Below are 22,524 nucleotides of genomic sequence, written 5' to 3' on the forward strand. Positions count from 1 at the left end.
TTCTTTTATTTTTATATATCAGGTAGACCAATTCTATTTTTTATTTTTTTTATTTTTCCTTCTATTTTTTTAAAGGATTTTTAGGAGATCTTCAAATGTTTATTTGCACACAACTCACATACTTTTTAAAGTTCTTGAAAGTGCAGTTTATTTGACTGCTTTAGTTGTTGTGGCATCAAGCAACTTCATCACAAAAAAAAAATTTTAAAAAAAAAAAAAGCTACTGCATATTTCTATTAGCTTTTCTTTTTCCCTTTTTCTTTTGAATTTTTCCCAATTTGTTACCACGATTTTAAGATTAAAATTTTTATAAAAATATTATTGCACTTGATATTTAGCTTAAAGGAAAATTTTCTTTCAAAACATAAACAGCAACATGGGAATGGTACATCATTAAACCATAAAAAGTTCATTAACAATATATGCTATGCACTCAAGCCGCAGACACTTTTTTCTTTTTCTTTTTCTTTTTCTTTTTTTGGGGGGGTTGGTTTTTCCTTGTGCAGTTTGTCTTCAACCATTAATGCTTGTTGATTTGAAGATAAGGAAGTAGAGCTTTGCCAGTCCAAAGTGGATGAAATTTCCTCTGAAATGGGTGAAGAAAGAACTGAAGTTTGTTCCCACCACACATTGCCATCCAGACCCATACATCTTATCAAAATCCTATTCAACAACAGAACACAATTATCAAAACCCACTCTTCTTAACTTAACTGAGAAAAAAATAAAATAAAAAATAAAAATAAAAATTGATCACCTTCTTGATGTGGGCAGCAATGGTGATACAATCAGAAACTTCATAAAGATCAAGGGCCCGGGAAGCAGAAGCCGTAGCTTGAGCTTGCATCAATGCTGGCATGTCTGTTTCCTGGATCACAGCTTTACCTTCCAACATCTCCTCTGTGAAATATTTTCTAAGTGAGATTTGACCTGAGAGAGAGTTTCTTTGTTTTCTACTACTTTCTTTATATGGTGAAGTAACAATTTAATACACCAAAAACCTTCAGGTAGCCTCCACCAAAAATATATAATCGCCTATCTCTTTGCTTTTAATGCTTGGGATAAAGCAGTTAGATCTTAAATAAAGCCAGGAATCACCCTATTTATTACACTTAATTTGAATCGGCCGTGCAAGGAGGAACGACAATTTTCCGAATTTTATTCATTTGTACTTTCTTTATTTTTAAAGAAAGAACTATTAAGGGTGAGATATTCGAATACTAGCTTTGAAATACTAGAGCTTTGCCACTAGATCGATCCATAAGATAGTCCATTATACCTTTAGGGGGGAGAAACTTCATAAAAGCTCACCCTTAAACAAGTATTAATACCAAAAAGCAAAAAATAGAAAATAAAAAAATAAAAATTAAAAAAATTTAAAAAAGGGAAAGAATAAAAGACACTCTAAGGTTGGCAACATGATATATTAATGCCATCGTTGCAAAAAAAGAAATATATCATTAAATTTTCTTTTAAGTCACATTGGCAGAAAGAAGAAAAAAAAAAAAAAAATTACAAGTTATCGTTCTATGGTGATCAGATCCCATTGAACCAGAATCGACATTGTACTCATTTCGCCTAAAATCTCTTAAGGTGTCACAAAATTTATCCATAAACAGATTTTAAGGGTTTACAGAAAACTCCCATGTGGATCAAACTTTTTGAGCTTTATATGGGCGACCTGTTGCGGTGTCATTATCTCTTGAGCGAGAGTGTTTCCCACCTCTTTGGTGTCTACCTCCCCTGTTTACCATAAAAATAAAAACAAATAAGGAGGTAATTAGAACATTAAATTAGAAATTTAAATAGAAGATGAATGTAGGACAAAGATTTTCAGTAAATTCTAACCTTCCACGGGAACCTTTGTTTCCACGGGATTTTTCTTGATTACCGCGGAGTAGGCTCCAGTACTCCTTTTCAGCCTCACCTGAAAGCATGACAGCCAAAACAAATTATCAGTCACGGCCAGATTACTTTATCAAAGTCATAGCCATGAAGGAACCAAAACAAAAGGGTTATAAATCAGTACAAGGCCACAATTATGGACAAACTCAATGTGAAAATCACCAATGTGGGTCAAACATTATATATATATATATGTATATATCCACAGCAGAACCCAGATGAGTCCACTATGCACGGTCAAATACCCTTGAAACCAATTGTAAAATACGGTATAGTAATCTAAGGCATACTAATTGGATATCCAGCAGTAGCTGCTAATTTTTTGCAGTTTGATATACAGATGTTGCTAGTAAACAAGTATCATCTAGACATTCTACAACAATAACCACTTCATATCATGTGAAATCATAACTTCCGAATAACCATTATAAATATAACAACTGACGATAATGGAAATTGCAGCCTACCAGAGACTGGTTCTAAAGTGGCAATATAATTCTTGACAATCAGACCCCCCTGTTCAGAGAGGACAGCAGCAGCACGGGCTTTCTGAGCTGCTTCAGGATCTTCAAACCGGATGTATCCAGACTCTTCTCCAATCTTAAAATCAATGAACTTCACAGAACAAAGCATTCAAGGGTAGAAATATCAGAACATATCAATTTAAGAAAGCCAAAGACCAAGATAAAGAAGTTCCATCCAAATTAGGGGAAAAGTAATCATCACAATACCTTAACAGTGCCGAACTTTTGGAAGACACCCTTCAGATCCTCGCGCAAAACCACATCCTTGTTATCTTTGTAGATAACAGCAGCGGACTTATCTTCAGAATCTAGATTAGGAGCTCCAGAAGGCTTTTCTCCATCCTCAGTTTCTTTTCCGTCACTCTGCAAACCATCAGCAAGCTTTTCCTCATCTTCCTTATCAACATTATCCCCGGAGATTTCTTCACTTTTGTTAACATTTTCTGGGACCTGATCTGTTTGCTCATTAGCATTATCAGTTGAATCAAGATCTCCACCAGTCTTAGAAACACCTATATTATCATTGGCTGGCTCCTGTTTACCATTTTTTTCTTCAGAATCCCCACCTGACATGCTCTTCAATGCAAATGCAACAATTAAGCCTTTGGGATAGCTGTCATATAAATTAAGATAACCAAATTAGTAAGCACCCAAGGGAGGGTAAACTCATTAACCACGTGGTAGAATTACTGCTTACTTTGATTCAGTATTTGAGCCATTCTTCATGGTTGAACCTGTGAGGGAAGAAGAGTTCTCAAAGTTCTCTGTCTCTTGACTCCTTTCTATGTCAAAATCCTTCCTGAATTGGAAATAGCTTACATTAGAACATAACTTTGAATATTTAAACGCTTGGATGAATGCATTCAAAAGGAAATATTTACAAATCAATTGAATAGATAAAATAATATTTGCCTCAGGAAAAATACCCTCCCATCTTTAAAGTTGTCCATGGTAAGAAATAATAACTATTTGCACGGCAAATCCTGTATATTTGTATTTAAACATCTATATTGATTACTAGTTCCTAAGAGTTAAACCTGAAAGCTAGAATCTTTTAGCAGATATGCTTGTGCTCAAACGCTAGTAGGTATGTGTGTGAGAGAGAGAGAAAGGAAGAGTCTGAGAATTTTACAGCATTTAATAAGATACCAAAAAGCCACAGGAAGAACAAATTTAAAGAGAAAATCAAAAAGTCAACATAGCCTTAAAAGTGGTACTCAAGGTCATTCAGTTCCTTAAGCATACTCCCATCTTTCAAAATTAAAGTTCTGCCTCACCAAAATATATTAAGAAGGGGGGAAATATCTTAATTACAATATATAGCGGTTAGTGAGAATAATGGAGAACATAAACATAATTAATAAGATACCTTCAAAGTCTTACCAGTCACAAACTCAAAAACATAAAATAATCTATTACTCAAAAGGTTCAAAGGTATTACTTGCATTTACTAGCAGAGGCACAAAACAAGATCAGATAATTGAATGTTACACATTTACTTTTATATATTTCCTATAATGTTCATTACTTATATTTGTACATACCATCAAATTAAAAGGTCAGAATATGGAAGAGAAGAAAAAGGACTAAAGAAGTTTTACAACCAAGAGCCCTTTCATATATTCTTTCATAGAACTCCATAGATAAATCAGCAACGAATGAAACATGTATATTCGTACCCCAGCATGTACTGTTTACCATAGCTACAACTACAAGGAAAACTTACTTTGGTTTTAGGTCCAACTTAACACCTGCATAACTCAAGCTTTCATTTAATATCTTTTCTGCATCTTCCTCTGCTGAAAACTCAACCAAAGCCGTGCCACAGAAAGCCCTTTTATCTGCAACATGACGAGAGAGCCTCACACTGTTAACCTGAAATAGTATAACACAAACTATTATAGTCACAAACATATAATGTATATCTTTTGACAGAAAACTATGCTGCAAAGTTCCATTGCCATCATCCACTTACTCAGTTCTGATGATTAGGTTTTGAGTAAAAGGAAAGCATGGAATAACTTATATTCTAAAACCAACTAATTAGAATAGATCATTAACACCTATTAACACCTCAACTCTCTTCTCTGCAGATATACCCAACAATTAGAACGCATAGGTTATAACTTTTTCCTGCAGCAGATGTTTTAAGTTTAGACTCTAAATGACAGTAATAGCATTCTCTTCTATACTGCAAGAACGTTCAGGCATCAATGAGGAAACAGATGGCAAGCTATAAGTAGTTTTCTTTTTTCTTCAAATCAACAACAAAAACAGGGCAATCAATACCTTAGCAAACTGTCCAAAGAAACTCTCCACATCTTCACGCTTAATGTCATACTCAAAGGGTGATGCAGCAATTGTTCTTACATCCAACTGCTCTAGTAACTCTTCTGGTTTCTTCAATTCAGTAGCCCTACCGACCTTTTTCCCTACACATGTAAAGCACCAACTGAATATACTAATGGAAAAGGAAAAAGGCAATAAGAATTGCTCACTAACAACAAATACAAAACCAGAGATAACAGTATAAATTCACTTGAAATTTGAGAGGTAGGTATAATTTTTATCCAGAAAACTAAGCTTGTATAAGCTTTAGCTTTCTGCCTTTTGCTTCTTAGAATAATGGCAAACTATGATTATAACCAAACTAAGATATGTTTATGGTCATTTCAGGTTCCAAATAATGACAAGTCAGACATATATAGAAAATTTTGTTCCTTTCCCGCATATTCTAGCAACCAATTAAAACGTAAAAGAATATAGGGTCCCTAAAAACTCACCATCCTCAGAAACCTTTAGCAAAGTAGATTTTCTAAGAGTTTCTGCAACGGCCTTCACAGTATCTTCAGAGACATTGTCTGGCTTCACATCCCCCAAATTGAGATGATTTCTCATCCGAGTAAATGAACATATCAACGCCAAACTAACCACTATAATTCCAGTCAAGATCAACAATTGGAATATACAAGTAAACAATATTCTATTCAATCATGAAAAAGTCCCAATTGCCGAAAACGAAACCAAAAAACAAAAAATCAATAAAAAAATAGAGAGAGCCATGAACCAAAATCTCCCTTAAGCATTAAGATTCCACACATACATGCCATCACAAACCTTTTAATTTGTTTTCTAAAAGCAAAAAACAAAAGTATAATTTGTATGCAAACTACGCCATTAAAGTAAGCATTTTCTTGCAAACCATTGATGCAGACGAAAATATGCTAAGTCTTTAAGCATTGATACTGAATAATGAGTTATTGATGCACATCCTCAATGAACCTTCTGATTAATATTATAACGTTATAAGACGCCTCAAAACTCAAAATTAAACATTTTCAAGTAAAACTTTCCCGAGAAAACACAACCTCGGATTTTCACAGACCCTACGATAAATGGCAACGACTACGTATACATACCACAAATACACACATAAAAATACAATACGAAAGAAAGTTAAAGACAGTTGAAAAATAAAGCAGCGAGGTAAAAGGATACATCCATCTTCGCTTTCACTTATAGATTTCTTGAGAAAGTTATCTCTTGGAAGATTACTATCACCGAAGTAAAACTCAACCTGGAAAAACCAGTTCAAAAAGTCTGAACAGAAACAAAAACAAGAAGAATCAATGGAAGAAGTCAAGAAACTGAACCTGTCGAAGGACTTTACTAGACGTTTCATCGTCTAAGGAAGGAGTCGTCATCTTCGTAAGACAAAGCTGAAGGAAGATAGCTACTGTGTGTTTAAAGTGAAATGGGCGTACGTTCTTTACCAGAAGAAAGGAGACAGAGAGAGAGAGCTAGTTCCTTAGGGTTTTGGCAAGATATTTGGGGTTTGGACGCCTTCTTTTTTAAACGGTAAGCTTGCTTTCTAAACCGAGCCCATTACTTTTTTATGAACAAAAATAAAACATAAACTGAGATTCATAAAAAAAAAATAATAATAATAATAATAATAATAGATCAAAAATAAATTTGTTATCAAACAAAGTCTTTATAAAAAATAATAATAATAATAATTGCGCACCTTATGAATTTTTTCTTACACGTAATTTCTTAAATAAATAATTTAATTTATTGATAAATAAATAAAATAAATTAAAAACTAAAAACGTAGTATCTAGTTACAGTCTCAAAATCTAAAACATAATTTATTTTTAGATTTTGATTAAAAAAATAATAAAAATAAATAAATATATTTTCAGTCGTTCTTTTTTTCTGGGATAGAAAATTTTTTGTCATTTGAAAACAATATATATATATATATATATATATATATTTTTTTTTATTGGTGAACAACTCAGTTTAACTTGTTTTTCCACTTGATATACACTCCTAAGTTAATATTTTTATGTATAAAAGTTAAAATTACTTTTGTTTAAAGTTGAGAATTATAACTGCAATGATTCATGAAAATTTTACACAAAATACAACCAATGAAAAACAAAAGTAGGCCAAGTTTTCTTCTTCTTTTTTTTCTTTTTTTTTACACCTGGGTTCTTGTCAATCAAGAGATTCTTCATTTTTGGATGAATTTATTTTTGGCCGGGGGTACAGAATGCTCGTTTCAACTACTTGAAAGATTGTTGCAAAAAGAAACAACTTAAGAAGATTTTACAAAATAATTAATTTTAAAAAACATAAAACAATAAAATCTTTACTGAAAAATAAAATTGGATACAGATATACCGACGAAATTATGCCCGAAAACATACCAAACAAACAATTCACGTCAAAGTCAAACGGACCACGGTAAATAGCTTAAAGAGGTGAAAATTTTTCGGATTTACAATCTGCTCGAAAAGTTATGGTTTGGAATTCCAACGCAACAGAGTTGACCATCAAATAATGAATGCATGATCATTTGTCATATTCATTTTAGTGTTTATACCAAGAAACAATTATATCTCATCTTGAAAAACTAAAGAATACTAATTCAAAAATAGCATCTCACATAATTTTCCATCAATCTATTAAATAAACGGCGTGAAACTTATAATAAGAAAAATTGATATTAACAAAAACAATAATATCCACCACACATCCACAAGATTATTTTACACTTATCCCAAATAAATATTTCAATTTTGTTTTCATCATCATCCACATACAACATTCAATTAACTAAAACAAATATTTTCCTGGTCTTTTCCTTGCCTCCTTGATATTGTATAACCCTCTTTCTTATTGACATCCTAAGGACAACAGGTTCCGGACAGGGCGTATTCTTTTTTTAATAAGCTTTTAGCCCTAGCATCACAAACTAAATGCCAACTGCCCTTGTTTATCAGGCGGCTTGGGGCATCTTACCAAATAAGGAAAAGGGTATGCTCACATGAAATCCTCTTCCAGTTCCTGCAAGGACTTGCTTGCGGATGCTATCTGCTTGTTAGATGTCATATTTTCCGAACTCATCAATCCTTTATAGCTCCTAAGTTCCGCTTGTCTCTCCTTTTCAAGTCTTTCCATCTCCTCACGGCGTTTCTGCAAAAGATTTTCATACAAGAAAATAACTTTTTGACCCAAAAAAAAAAAAATATATATATATATATATATATCCCTTTTTTACAGACAATAGATGAATAATGCAAGCAATCCAATAAAGACCAAAAGAGCCGGTTGGATGACTGAAAGCTTGTAAAATTTACTGGCATAAACTATCTTTAACACAATTCACATCCAATGATCATTGCCAACAAGCATGCAGTTCAGAAGGGCCCTAATCTATTTAATTTAAGTCAGAAAAGCATCATGGTAATCATCAAACTTTTCCCACTTATTTTCTTTAGGCAGTTTACAGTGAAAAGGGCCCCAGGGAGATATAAATAACACTATCAAATTTAGAGACTGACACTTTTGGAGCACCTTAAAGGACATTACCACACCTAATAGGATGACCAAACACTGCTTAGACAGTTGCTGTGTTGTATTACATCATGTGTCAAACAAAATATGGAAGTCTCTAGTTGATATAAGTTAATAACCCACATATTAATTAGTAGATAAATAAAATTTAAAGTGAAAATGAAACTTACTTTCTCTCTCAAATGCTGCTTTCTCTCCGCTCTTTCTGCTGCATTAACTGCTTCTCGCTCAGCTGCAGATGGATCAGAAACTTAGAAAGTTGGACTCATATTTAAAATTCAGTATATATATGAACTGTTAGCCAGATCTAAGAATGATAAAGCAAGTAGCAAATTTACAGATTTTATGCTGGAAAATAGATGGTCAGTAAATTTACAGATTTTATGCCGGAAAATAGATGGTTCCTGGTTATTTCCATTAGAGCAACCATAATAATATTTCATAAACAATGTCCGGTTCCACAATATCTCCATAAGGCAACAAAAGTACTTTTTTATGATTGCATAGAAAACCTTATCTTAAAAATAACAACTTACAAGAGAAACAACAAAGATTGTATTTACCTTTCAGATCAGGTTTCCTTTCCACCTTTGTCCTGTTCAATCTATTAACTATCTCATTAATCCGCTTCTCCACCCTCACAGTTCGAACCTAAATTACCACAATACAGAAAGGTTACTTCTCTCAAACCAAATAGACATGTAAGGAACATTTTGACACAAAGAAGCTCACCATCTTTGGATTGTGGAAACCAACTTGACCAACATCCATGGAGGCAGTTTTCTTCAAATTAGACCAAGGTGTGTAAACAACATCAATATTGTTCACCTTATTACCTGCAAAGTATACAAGTGATATGCTAGTAGAACACCATCATACCAACTGATATAGGAAAATTAAACAGACGAAGACGATAAACAAAGGAATTTTCCCCGTATAAATCAATCGAAAAGGAATCCGTCTATATATACCTTGGATAGAATTTGCTTTGACAAGCTGAACACAATCTTCTAGTAAACCTTCACTTATATCATCAATGGTCTGTCCTTTATGTAGTCTAAGATAAACATGAGCAGAAGACATTTTGTCCACATGGAACCTGCAAAAAATAAGAATACATTATCAGGACATGATTGAAGCTAACAAAGCAAGCATCTAGCTCTCTATAGTTTGTCAAAAGTTTCAGACGCTCGGATTGTATATTTCAGCATAAGCACATAACAAAGTATTCATGAGCTAAATATATTAATCTTGGCCTAAGTACGTTTTCAAATTCGAACGGATCCACATTGGAACAAGAACGTGCACAATTAAGTAATGCAAACAAACGGTACATAACAGAATTTGGAGACCCCACTCCATAAATATGAAAATGCAACCCCTTTCCCAGTTCACTCAACGTCATCAACATAAATTACCATTAAGAAAAAGAAACACCTCTATATCAAGAATTCTCAGAAAATCCAGAAGGAAGATCAACGAATTGGTTTCATTGTTGAACAGAGCGACCACAAATGAGCAAGCAATTTGAAGAAAAAGTTACCACTCAATTATAATTTGTAACCGCAAGTTAGCAAGATCAATTTTTTTTTTTTCCTTTTTTCTTTTTCCCATTTTCTTTCAAATGAAAAAATAAAAATTGAAAAAGGAACAAGACGACGAGATATGCTTTCATGAATCGCGAAATTGACCCTGTACCCAGTAAATTAAGCCGACAAAATTCAGATATCCAAACCTAATTGCATCGATCATATTACAGCCACGAGTAATTTACAAAGGAACTTAAAAGCAATTCCTGACAATTGTGAAATAGGATAGGGAAAGTTACCAAACATCTTCGATAAAACCATATTTGATGAGCTCCTCGTTCTCGTACTTGTCGAGACCCATGAAAATCGTGTAGTCACCAACCTCCGGTCGGGCTTTGAAATAGAACACCATCGTTTCTTTGGCAAGGAGAGAAAGAGAGGGAGATAGCTTCCACCAAGTTAGGGCTTCGTGGTAGAGAAGAGGACGACAAAAGCCGAAATTTGAGACCTAGTTTTTGGGCCTGGGTTTTGGGTCCTACTACTGGACTGATCCGGTAGTACATTGCTTGTTCTTTTCGCAACCATAAAAACTCTATACACCCTTCTGTACATCAATTTTACTCAAAAATATATATAAATATATATATATATATATATTAATATTTGAAAATAATCAATATGTATGAATATAAAATATGAGCTTATTAATAAAGTGGTTATTCTTGCAAGAATGTTTTTGTTGCAATTGATGAATGAGCACGAATAAAATTTATTTATTATATGATAACTATTAAAAATTTACTTTTAAAATTTTAATATAAAAAATAATAAAATCAATTATCCTAATTAAAATTGATTACATAAGCTATAAGCTGATGATCATCATAAATAGCAAAATTTTAATCTCATACAATAAGCTCAAATTCAAAGTTTTCCAAACCAATTATCAAGTAATTATTAGAGAGGTTCTCAAATTCGAATTTTTCCTAACCAAAAATATTTGTTGGAGGCTCTGTCAAAATTAGGTTCATTATTAAAATAACGAACCTGTTTCTTTTTGGTATCTTTTTGACGGTTACTAGGAAGAGGCTTGTATTCTACCTCTCCAATACCACTGCCTGATAAACAACCAAAATTACACAAGGTGGTTCTGATTCATGTATGTTCTCAGTATTATATAAACATGTATTATTAAATGGAAGGGAAACAGGGAATAATGTTGAACTCACAATTATTTGACACCAACCGCTTAGCAAGCTCCTGATAGAAGCAGTAAAAGGTAAAAACCAAGGAATTAGATTGTAAACAATGTATCATTTTCATATTAATTGTCATACATTTAGGAATCCTCTAAAATAGACTTGCAAATCTGAATTTATTACTCCCAAAATATATATATATATATATATATATTGCTAAAAAAAATTGTTGGTTCTCAGATCTATAACAATTTTGAATAACAGTATATATATATATATAACAATTTCTATGAAAATCTTTTGACTTAGAAGAATTTAATATTTACCCATCAAAATTAGAAACAACTATGTATGATTAATAGAAAAATATAAAAAGTAATAATAATAAAAAGAAATCCATTTGTAATCACACTTTTTTCCATATTAACTTTGAAAATTTTTTTCGTTGATAATTTTACTAATTACTTATTAGCAATTGAATTTCCTTTATTTCTATTCCTCTCTCTCTCTCTATATATATTTTTTATAATATTTGAAAATAATCAATATGTATAAATATACAATACGAGCCTATTGATAAAGTGATTATTGTTGTAAAAATGTTTTTGTAACTATTGATGAATAATTATTAATGAAATTTATATATTATATGATAATTTAAATGATTATTATTAAAAAAAATATTTTTAAAATTTTAATATAAAAAATAATAAAATTAATTATCCTAATTAAAATTGATTATATAAGCTGATGATTATCATAATTAGCAAAATTTTAATCACATATAATAATCTCAAATTCAAAGTTTTCCTAACCAATTATCAAGTAATTATTAGAGGTTACAATTATACACTGATCTCAAATTCAAAATTTTCCTAACCAAAAATATTTGTTGGAGGATCTATCAAAATTAGGTAATCTAATATTATTTCACGTCAAAATTCGAGCAAGATAAAAAATTAAAAAAAAAAAGAAAAAGAAAAGTGAAAGTGGTAAAAAGCTATAATGAAAGTTCCATCATTTTATACCATAGACCATAGTGCTGTTGTCTAAAGAATATCGGCACTATCCACACGGACCACACCCCCATAAAACAAAGCCAGATTTGGATCAAATGTCAAAGACGTATAAGAGCTCTCAATGTCAAAGAATCAGATCCAATTTTAGAGTAAAAAGCAACCGGGTTACTTCAAAAAATAGTCACCCGTAACATGATTTTTTAAGAATAGTAAATTTTTTTTTTTTAAAAAAAGTAGTCATCTTGGGACAAAAATACTCTTGATAAAATTGAAAATTACACAAAAAGTTTTTTTTACCCTTTTCTTCTTCCTCTACACAGCCGTTCATGTAAGGGTTTCTCTAACAGGCCACTCTTTACATCTCATCTCCTCTCACTCTCATTTTTTTGTATTTTCTCATATCTGAAACTAAACTCAGGTAAAAATTTTATCTTTTTTCTTATTAAATGAAAGTAAAGAAATATGTGTTTTTTTTCTTTTTTCTCTTTCTCTTTTTTCTTGTATTTTTTGTTAGTTTTGGAATTTTTAAGCTTTTTATTTAATATGGGTATGCAAGAAATAAATTTATGAGCTGTTATATGTGATTTTAAAGATATTTAGGTGGTATATGGTTTGAAAAATTGCAAAAAATTTGTGTCAAACTAAAAAATTACGAAAAACAGTAAAAACGGAGGAAATTTGGCAAAAAAGATGAACTTCCCCCATTTTCCTCCAATTTGTCAGTTTTCGCAAGTTTTCCGCTAATTTTTTGCCAAGTTTCCGCCAGTTTTCCGCCAATTTTCTACCAGTGGGAAAAAGCTATATTTGGCCAAAAAAAAAAACAGAATCAACTTTTTTAATACAGTTAATATGTTTGTTTAGTATTATTCAAAATTCTATATATTTATTGATTTAGTTTAATGTTATTCATTTAATTTTGTAGTAAAATGGAAAATGATGATATTGTAATTGCGATTTTATACAATGGAACATTGGCACAAAATGATGGTGGTAATTGGGAATATCGAAATGATAAAAATATAATGGTTTCTGTCGGCAAGAGATGCACAAAATCAGTGTTAGAGGATGAGATTTTCAATTCTATTGAGATAGATCGAAATGAATATTTGCTAAAGCTAAAATGGATATATGGACGATGTGCAGAAAAGTTGGATCCTACAGAAATACGCTGTGATAGGGATGTGAAATGCTTTCTTTAAGAAGTGAAGAATGGAGGGATGACAATGATGCGGCCTCCATTGTATGTTAAGGTGATTTCGAAAGTTGAACATGTATGTAGAAATGTTTATCAAATAGCATTTGCTTCGGATAGTGGGAGTAATCTTCATTCTTTTTCTTGTCCTCCAATTGGAGTTCGTCTACCACAAGTTTCCGGTACTGAACCTATTCAGGCTACATCTCAGGAAATTATGGTTCAAGAAACTCAGTTTAGAGATCAATTTGATGTTCGTGGGGATGATGTTGATAATAATGATGTAGATTTTGATCATGAGTTGCCAAACAATGATAATGATATGCATCCTGAAATGAACAATGAAGGAGTTGATGATGTTAAGGTTCATCGTGCTACAAGTGACCACATATCATCGAGCAACAGAAGTGATTCTATGGCCATATTTTCGTCAAAGTTCACTGGCTGTGAGAGCATAGTAGTTGGACAATTATTTCGCAACAAACATGACTTACAGAATAAACTAAATATCTATTGCATGCGAGAAAATAAGGAGTTCAAGGTGACACGGTCAACTACACAACGGTATGAGGTTGTATGCTTGGAAAATACTTGTAAATGGCGACTACATGTAACCACATTTAAAAATGGAGAAATATTTGTTGTGAAAATTTTTGATAATGTACACAGTTACTCGTCATATATCGTGCATCGAGAATATAAGCAGGCCAGTAGCCGGGTTATTGGGCAATGTATCAAATATAAATATGAAAGTATTGCACGTGTTTACAAACCCAAAGAAATTCAACATGATTTTTTGCAGAAATATGGGATGAATATTAGCTACAACAAAGCATGGAGAGGTAAAGAGTATGCACTTAACAGTGTTAGGGGATCTCCAGAGGAGAATTTTGCTAAGTTACCTGCCTACTGTTATGAGTTAGTGTCGAAGAACCCTGGGACTGTTACACATATCAAAACAGACGATAATAACAATTTTATATATTTCTTTATGGGGATTGGAGCAAACATTAGGGGATTTATATCCCACATAAGACCCGTGTTGGTTGTTGATACAACTACATTGAAAGGGAAATACAAAGGGTACATGTATATTGCATCGGGCATGGATGGCAATAAGCAAATATATCATTTGGCTTTCGGCATTGGAGATGGAGAGAACGAGCAAGCATATACATGGTTTTTCTAAAACCTCAAAGATGCCATCGGAGATTTTCCGGATTTAGTGTTTGTGAATGATAGACACCCCGCTATTGAAAGGGCATTACGCAAAGTTTTTCCCAATGCATACCATGCGTTGTCCACGTACCATATAAGCAGAAATATTAAAGCAAATGGACATGCAAAAGATGAATCAATACTACAATGTTTCATGCTCGCAACTAGTGCATATTTGGTTGAAGATTTTAAGTTTTATATGGGGCAAATTGAGGCAAAAAACAGTAAGGCTGTCCAGTACATTCGATCATGTGACCCTACAAGGTGGGCACGTTCTCTTTGTCCATGTAGAAGGTACACTATCATGACCACCAATATTATAGAAAGCTTGAATGGCATTTTGCTAGATGCTAGAGAGATGCCAATAGTAGCATTAATAGAGCATATACGGGATTTACTGCAAAGGTGGTTTTATGAGCGACGTACTGCATGTGCAAAATTGACGAAGCCTGTGACTAACCATATAGAAGAGTAACTCAAACTACGAAATTTGGAGTCCATCGGACTACGTGTGAAAGCCATTACTATACATGAATTTCTTGTGGAAGGTAGGAGTTTGAGGGGTACAATTAATCTCCAATCAAAAATATGCTTATGCAAAATCTTCGATCTTGATCAATATCCTTGTGATCATTGTATTGCCGATTGCAGAGACCGCAAAATTGCTCCTTATGGCATGTGTTCTCATTACTACACCGCGGATGCATATCGTGCAGCTTATGCTGAGTCCATTTACCCTTTGTTAGATGAAAAACAACGTCATGCCCCGGATGACGTGGCAAGTCGTATTGTTCTTCCACCAAGATGGGCACGTAGGCAAGCCAATAGGCCGAGAATGCAACGCATACCATCCAAAGGTGAAGATATTATTGGACGTAGATGTAGCCGATGCGGTGGTGTTGGACATTATAGGCAGAGATGTACGAATCCATTGTCTTATGCTTCGAATTAGAAAGTTTTAATTTAGTGTTATGGTTTAATATGTTTTGATAATTATTTCATATATTGGATATAATATTTTCTACTCCACGGTGGAAGATTTATTAGCAATCTTTTTTTTTTTTTGAAATTAATCCCAAATAAAAAGAGGCTTTCTGGAGTTGATTTTAAATCTTTAGTTTACATATCATTTTATAAAATGTCCAAATGATTTTGAAAAGAAAAACAAACATATATCATTTTTTCTTTTATTTAAAATGGTTATTGATTTTAAATGTCAATACATTTTTTATTAATTCCATCTTCATCTTATATAATATTTGTCTCTACTCTCAATTTTTTTACCACACTATTAACTTAAATAATCTATTAGAAATTGATTTTTCAAGTGGGGAAAATTAGTTTCTGATAGGAGTAAAAATTATTCAATGATTTCCGCTTGGAGGAAAAATTTTCCGCCTGGCGGAAATTTATCCAGAGGCTTCAATTGATCTCCATATGGGATTTCCGATTGGAGGAAAACTTTTCCTCCAGGAGAAAAATTTTTCCGCCTAGAAGAAATATTTTCCGACAAGCGGAAATTTTTTAAAATTTGCAATTGAGCTCGTAAGACGTTTGTGCATAACGGAATTCTAATAAATAAACATGGCACATTTCCTATAAGGTCAATTACTTATCCTTACATCAATATCACATCGTTATCTTTGTTAAATGAACATTATAAGCCACCATTATCTTTACAATTAAAAGTCTAATATAATAAAAAATATGCATCTATAAACATGATAAAAGGAAAGAAAAATGCATCACCAACCATCTCATATGCTTAGTTCTTTGTTGTAAGCCTCATATGCATACTTCTTCCTAAAGAAATCCATGTCATCTTGTGTGAATGTCACTGGTAATCTAGCATGTAAAAACTCGATGGTCTTGAGTGTAAACATGCCACAGTCACCACTACAAAAAAACAATTATTATAACATATATTAGTATTATTAGAACCATATTCAATAGTTAATATTTATTCAACAAACATGTACGTGTTAAAGGGTTCTACCCGTTACTTTGCTGAGGGGAATTTTGTACCAATTCACATGTAAACTCATCAACGGAGTCTACAAGATCCGGTCGCTGCTCATAAAAGGATGCAGACCGCAGTAAATATGGTAACATAATGCATAATTTCTGGAAATAAATTTCTCCCATGTTTCGGTTGCCAGCCTTATCTGAGTCATATACAGTCATACGACGCTCTTTCAAGTCCACGTGTCCTATCAGCCAATGTATGTTGTGCTTGTTTAATGGAATCAACAACTGTCAATACATTACAGGATTTCAGTTAGCACAACAAATAAAGGAAGGCACATGAATAAATGAATAGTTAACATTACACAATTTGGACATGTATATTTTACATGATTTACGCATTTCCATGGCTTTAACTTCTTCATTCGAATCCCTAATACATATTCTTACATTGCAAATGAGAATTGAAAGTTAGATGGATTGGCGAGGAACTTTCCATAACACTGCTCAATGTATACCTACAACAAAATAAATTATTAGTTACCCAAAATCACAATAGCCACATATAGGACACCTGGCCTTTACTTACCCAAAATCCTCCATCTATCACTTCAAAACTAGGATCAAAACATCAGGAAATCGATTGGCACATACACGAAATAAGTAAGGCAGGACTTCCATATGCTGCATTGAAAGACGAGTTAATTTTAAATTACATCCATGCAGTTGAACAACTATCTATGGAATTTATCAAATTATAAAATAAAAATCTTGATCGAAAAATACTTACATCGTGATTCAGCCACTTTTCACTGGTTATAAGCAACTGGAAAAAGTCTTTACCCGCAGTGAAAATGTCCATATCAACCTTTGCTGCCCAACCTTTGCTTAGCAGCTGCTACCTTTCTTACACGTTTCCCGGTAGGAAACTTTGATGGAGACACTTTCTCGATAATCGTAACACTTGGTCCTGCATCGTCTGCAACAAATGGACGTGACTGTCTATCAACAGGGGTTGCATCGGGACCAAACTATTCTTTATTTTCATCCCCTTCAACGTCCGCTTCCATCCCATCTCCCAACCCGTCAGCACCAACTCCCACTCCTTGGTGCTTCATTAACTTATCAAGCTTGGTGTCCAAACTTGCAAACTCTTTAAACATGGCGATTCTTAAATCCTTAACGTCTTGCCGTACATTAGCCACTTCGCCTTCAAGGATAGTTAATCTCTCTCTCAAAAGTACCTAAAAGAAACAATATGATTAGTACTTGCAATAATAAAAAAGATAAACATTCATACAATTTATTCAAACCTCATCATGGGATGGAGTCGTTGGAGGTTGGGATGGAGTCGATGGTTTAACACGAACATGAGCAGAAACTCCTGCAGTCGATGATGAAGGCTGGTTTGTCGGCTTATCTCCCATTCGTCGCCTCCCTCCTTTACCCATAATTTCCACATACACCTCTTTTCGTTTCTTACTTCTTCCACTTCTTGTAAGTGGAAGACCTTCATTTTTTTCATCATGACTTGCCTATGGTGGCTTGTCTCAGACAGCAGGTGCAACATTGTATGGAGTACTGTCATGACGTACATCCCATGCAATTTTGCCGATATATGCACACTCAAATTCAGTTATATTCATTAAGCCATGAACGGGATACTGCAAAAGACAAAAGGGATTATCATCAAGTGATTATTAAGTAATACTAATATTCCTACAAATACTGCAAAAGTCTATAAATAATATTACTATGTTGGAATGTATATTTATATATATATATTTGTACATATAAGTGGAAGAACTCATATACTTACATCACGATGATCGAAGAGTTCAGTGGCCTTCTCAAATCTTGGCACTTGTGAAATACACCAATTAAGAATTCGAGGGAATACCATGTCCGGCAACTTTTTTCCGAATGCTTGACTTAACGAAGGAATTGTCTCAAAACCCCAAATCTATCAAACAATTAATTAATAATGAATAAGTAAAGAAATACACACCATAAATAAAAGTGTAACAAACTTTAAATAATAGTGTAACAAACTTACCATGAAAGCCAAAGGAAACCCACAAAGACTATAACTCTTTGACTTGTTTAAAACCATAGACTCTCTATGCTCAAAAGCACTCTTCAACGATCTAATGGTGGTAGTATATGATAAAGTACCCCATGGATAGTTATTGAAGTATTCTAAATCGTCCACCATCTCCAAGTGATTATGAGGTGCGGTGGCCATGCTTTCTTTGCCTAGAAGAACCATCTCTAGGATATATAATAAAGCCAACTTCAATCTATCATCGTCGGCTTCATCATCGTCTTGACACTGTGAGGTCATGAAAGCTTCGATTATCTCCGAGTTAGTGACCTTTCGCTTTCCGCCAAAATACGTGTCACTAATACGAGTAGAGATGTTAACTCGCCTATTGGGTTCGTAACCAAACCGTAGACCTGTAATTATGGTGAAGTCTCTCCGCGTAAATCTAGCACCACGTCCTCCAAAATTGAATACCATAGAATTCTTGTCGTCACAAACACATTGCCTATATAGCATGCTATTGACGATGTGGCCACTAAATTGTATCTCGTTGGCCTTCAAAAAGTGGCCAAAACAGCTATCCTCGAACTTCTTTATTTGGGATGGAGTCAGCTTGAACTTAATATCCGACACGGCTTTCCAGAAGTTCGATCTACAATTAACCTTGGCCCTCGATATCTCCGAGTCCCAAAACCTTCGTTGGTAATCTGAATCCATTTATCTGCAAATCAAATACAACAAAGCATAACATATGGAGGAAACATTTTTTTCCGACACGAGGAAAGCCTAGAGGAAAAAAATTTCCGCCTGGAGGAAAAAAATTTTCCACCTGAAGGAAAAAGTTTTCCGCCTGGAGGAAAAAAATTTTCCACCTGAAGGAAAAAGTTTTCCGCCTGGAGGAAAAATTTTCTGCCAAGAGGAAAAAATTTTCCTCCTGGAGTAAAAAAATTTTCCGCCTCGAGGAAAAAATTTCCTCCAGGAGGAAAAAAAGAGGAAATATTTTCCTCCAAGTGGAAAATTTTCCAAAACCTAAATGACATACACCTAACGGGATTTGTGCAACAATATAATAAAAATGGCTAAAGAATCTTTTCGAACCAGCGCATATGTGGATTTAAAAGCTACAATATCTTCTATATATTAGTGTACATTATACATTAGGAAACAAACCAACCATGGGCATGTGACATTGCTTCCTAAGGACAACCTATAGTTGTAACACATATATTATGGTTTCACATTCAAACCTCCCATTAAATTCAAACAAACATTTATGTCACACCAAATAACACAAATTATAAGTATAGCTCATAATGACAAAGGTTCAAAATTGAGCAATTTATAAAGAGATGACTTATCATCTCTAAAATAATCTATAATGGAAATTATCAATAATTCTGAAAAACTATTCATTACAGCACAAATAAAGGTTCTCAGATTAGTTCATTACATTAAAGTGAAATTAGTTTACAATATTTTTTTGTTTTGTTCAGAGAAGCAACTTACATTAATGGGGAACAAACGGCCACGAATGCTTCTCTATCTATTTATATATCTCTCTCTCTCTCTTTCTCTATCTCTGTAAGTGTGTGTATAATTTTCTCAGCATACACTTGTAACTCTAACGATGGCAACTTTTGTGCTTCAATTTTCTACTCATTCCATCACTTGCTCCTCCAATGCTGAAAAATATAGAAAATCAATATTAGTAAGGATCCCAACAAATTTTTCCTTTGACAACTACTAAAGATGAAAGGGAAATTCCAGCACCTGAAGACAAATTACAATAACCTCTATATAAGATCAACAGGGGTAGAAAAATAAATGTAATACACAATTCATACACATTTCCAGTTGAAAAAATGCATATGTGAAAAGGAAATTTTATGGTCACTTTTTCAGTGTAATGAGAATAATTGGCTCCACTTTTACCACCAAAGAGATAACATCGAAGAGCAACTTATTCCTTTCATTGTTTATCATTACATATCTATCCTTAGTTAATAGGAGCGTGGAGTAGAGACTCCATCATGAGAGTGGTTATGTTTTTGGAGTGCAACCAAACAATAATAATAACTAGAAGAAAGAGGCAAGATAAGTGCATATCATCTTTGACAAGTCAAGAAAAATGTGGGGATCACTAGTTTTCATTGCGGGTTGGGTTAGGACTGTGGCCTGGTGGGGACTGCTTCTCTTATGGGTTTAGGAAGTTTCCCATTTCAAGAACTTGGACAGAGACCTAACGAAAAATCTTGTCCATTTGATCTTAAGGCTTTATGTAAATTTCTCATAAAAAGCTCTACTTATTCTTACATTTGTGAATCTAAAATTTCAACTTTATTTTCAAAGATTAATAAGCTCCAACTTATTTTGTAATTTCACTAACATAGTCTTTAGATTAATAGCTCCAACTTATTTTGTAATTTCACTAACATAATCTCTAAAGTTGTTACAACTTAATTGAAATTCAAATTTCTTTCTCTGAATTTTCTATCCAAATTCAATCTAACAAATATTCAAATTCCACAATCCAGCAATTCCATCATAAATCAATCTACATAAAAACCTTATTCCAAAAATCATTTCTTGCAGCAATTTCAAAATGAGAAACCATGTTGAGTTCAACCTGAAGACAGAGTTTTCTTTTCCAACAATTATATAGCAAATATCAAGTTGTTTCCGTCTAATCCCAACAAAATTTTAGACAAATATATCAAAGAATTACTATATTGACTCTAAAGAATACAAACTTCATATAGAGCTCTGAGGAAACTCATGTTTCAATCAAAGACAATAAAAACACAAAAAATAATTATTCATATGAACCAAAAAAGTAGGAAAAGCATATAGAACAGAATGAAAAAAATAAAAATAAATAAAACCTGTACCATTTGCTGTCTCGAGAAGCACTGAAACCATTTAAATAGCTACCAATACAACCGAAAATACCCAGAAAGTAGCATTGAATCTCTTAAGCTGATGAAAGAAGCTCGACCCAGAACACAACTCGCCGAAACAAGTGGGTTATTGATAATTTCCTAACAGTTCCTTAGACTTTCTTGCAATCTTCATCATTATTATTATTATTCTCCAAGCCAAGAAAAAGATGACAAATAGCTTGAAAAAGAGGAAAAGCTAGGAAGTCAGAGAGAGACTTCGGTGAAACCATTTCCCAACAATTTCCTCCCTAAATCTTGACGGTCATGCCATTAACGAACCTGTAAACCATTTGACAAAGATATAGTCTCTCTCTCTCTCTCTCTCTCTCTCTCTCTCTCTCTCTCTCTCTCTCTCTCTCTCTCTCGCTTTGGGTGGCTCGCAATTAAACTACTCTTGCCGAGCCACCGATGGGTGAAGACGATGTCGGTGAACGGGAGGAAGATTTCGGTGAAAATGGCGACTGAGATGGTCTTTTTCGAAGAGCCCTAGCTGCGTTTTCAAAAGGAAAAGTAGAGAAAATAAAAACCAAAAAACAAGGAAAAAAAAAAAAGACAACGCATTTTGATAGAGAAAAGAACCAAAAAAAAAAAAAAAAACATAAATAAGGGTACTTTAGTTCAAATGTATAAAATCGTGGTTAGTATTTTTTTAAAAAAAATTTTTTTGCTATTTTTCAAATTTTAAATTGTAAGGTGGCTATTTTTCCAAAAAACCCAAAGCAACCATCAACAGCCATGTGCCAAAAACCGCCCCACTACAGTGCCTTAGAAAGGCAGGCCTAATAGAGTGTGAATTGCACTTGATTTTCCAAGGTCGAATATTATCAATAAAGCCACACCAAATCAATCCCCTTTCGCGTGCCCAAAAGCTGAAAAAGGCATAAAATTACTCTGTGAGTCCTCCATCATCTTTTTGCTTCCACAAAGGGCTAACATTTGACCATGACGTTCGACCTAAGAAGCCCAACCATTATAAGCAACTACCCCACATCTTATAACACAATTCATTACACTATTTTTCTAGAAAGATATCATCTTACTCAAAGCGCCTAGAAAGAGGGGGAAAATATTTATGCATAGAAAAGTAAAATATGGATAATTACCTAGAGAGAGAGAGATAGAGAGA

At 33.4% G+C, this 22,524-nt stretch overlaps 4 protein-coding genes across 5 annotated transcripts; all 4 read right to left on the minus strand.

Annotated features, from left to right (window-relative positions):
* Window positions 1-333: 333 nt before the first annotated feature.
* Window positions 334-1,296, minus strand: LOC107420686 (uncharacterized). The gene is made up of 2 exons (XM_048475432.2): window positions 757-1,296; window positions 334-663 (listed from the first exon to the last, which is right to left on the minus strand). The coding sequence occupies exons 1-2, from the start codon at window positions 892-894 to the stop codon at window positions 514-516; spliced, it is 288 nt and encodes a 95-aa protein (XP_048331389.2). The 5' UTR covers window positions 895-1,296; the 3' UTR covers window positions 334-513.
* Window positions 1,297-1,437: 141 nt separating this feature from the next.
* On the minus strand, window positions 1,438-6,291 carry LOC107420667 (la protein 1). Of its 2 annotated transcripts, XM_048475431.2 has the most exons (11): window positions 6,082-6,291; window positions 5,927-6,005; window positions 5,212-5,361; window positions 4,718-4,860; window positions 4,155-4,303; window positions 3,126-3,227; window positions 2,945-3,041; window positions 2,636-2,899; window positions 2,372-2,519; window positions 1,848-1,926; window positions 1,438-1,742 (listed from the first exon to the last, which is right to left on the minus strand). In XM_048475431.2, the coding sequence occupies exons 1-11, from the start codon at window positions 6,130-6,132 to the stop codon at window positions 1,652-1,654; spliced, it is 1,353 nt and encodes a 450-aa protein (XP_048331388.2). In that variant the 5' UTR covers window positions 6,133-6,291; the 3' UTR covers window positions 1,438-1,651. The 2 variants fall into 2 exon arrangements, with proteins under 2 accessions (XP_048331388.2, XP_048331387.2); XM_048475430.2 differs by having other exon boundaries at window positions 2,636-3,041; window positions 6,082-6,290.
* Window positions 6,292-7,421: 1,130 nt separating this feature from the next.
* LOC107420675 (uncharacterized) lies at window positions 7,422-10,299 on the minus strand. The gene is made up of 6 exons (XM_016029692.4): window positions 10,122-10,299; window positions 9,265-9,392; window positions 9,026-9,129; window positions 8,857-8,944; window positions 8,464-8,525; window positions 7,422-7,912 (listed from the first exon to the last, which is right to left on the minus strand). Exons 1-6 carry the CDS (start codon window positions 10,232-10,234, stop codon window positions 7,760-7,762), a joined length of 648 nt encoding a protein of 215 aa, XP_015885178.1. The 5' UTR covers window positions 10,235-10,299; the 3' UTR covers window positions 7,422-7,759.
* Window positions 10,300-16,042: 5,743 nt separating this feature from the next.
* LOC132803821 (uncharacterized) lies at window positions 16,043-22,265 on the minus strand. Its single transcript, XM_060817404.1, has 10 exons — window positions 21,348-22,265; window positions 19,966-20,141; window positions 18,472-19,180; window positions 18,235-18,378; window positions 17,729-18,079; window positions 17,206-17,659; window positions 17,005-17,099; window positions 16,805-16,933; window positions 16,447-16,703; window positions 16,043-16,346 (listed from the first exon to the last, which is right to left on the minus strand). The coding sequence occupies exons 3-5, from the start codon at window positions 19,174-19,176 to the stop codon at window positions 17,966-17,968; spliced, it is 963 nt and encodes a 320-aa protein (XP_060673387.1). The 5' UTR covers window positions 19,177-19,180; window positions 19,966-20,141; window positions 21,348-22,265; the 3' UTR covers window positions 16,043-16,346; window positions 16,447-16,703; window positions 16,805-16,933; window positions 17,005-17,099; window positions 17,206-17,659; window positions 17,729-17,965.
* Between the last annotated feature and the right edge of the window lie 259 nt (window positions 22,266-22,524).

Source organism: Ziziphus jujuba, chromosome 5 (genome assembly GCF_031755915.1).
Source record: "Ziziphus jujuba cultivar Dongzao chromosome 5, ASM3175591v1".
Classification (NCBI taxonomy): Eukaryota; Viridiplantae; Streptophyta; class Magnoliopsida; order Rosales; family Rhamnaceae; genus Ziziphus; species Ziziphus jujuba.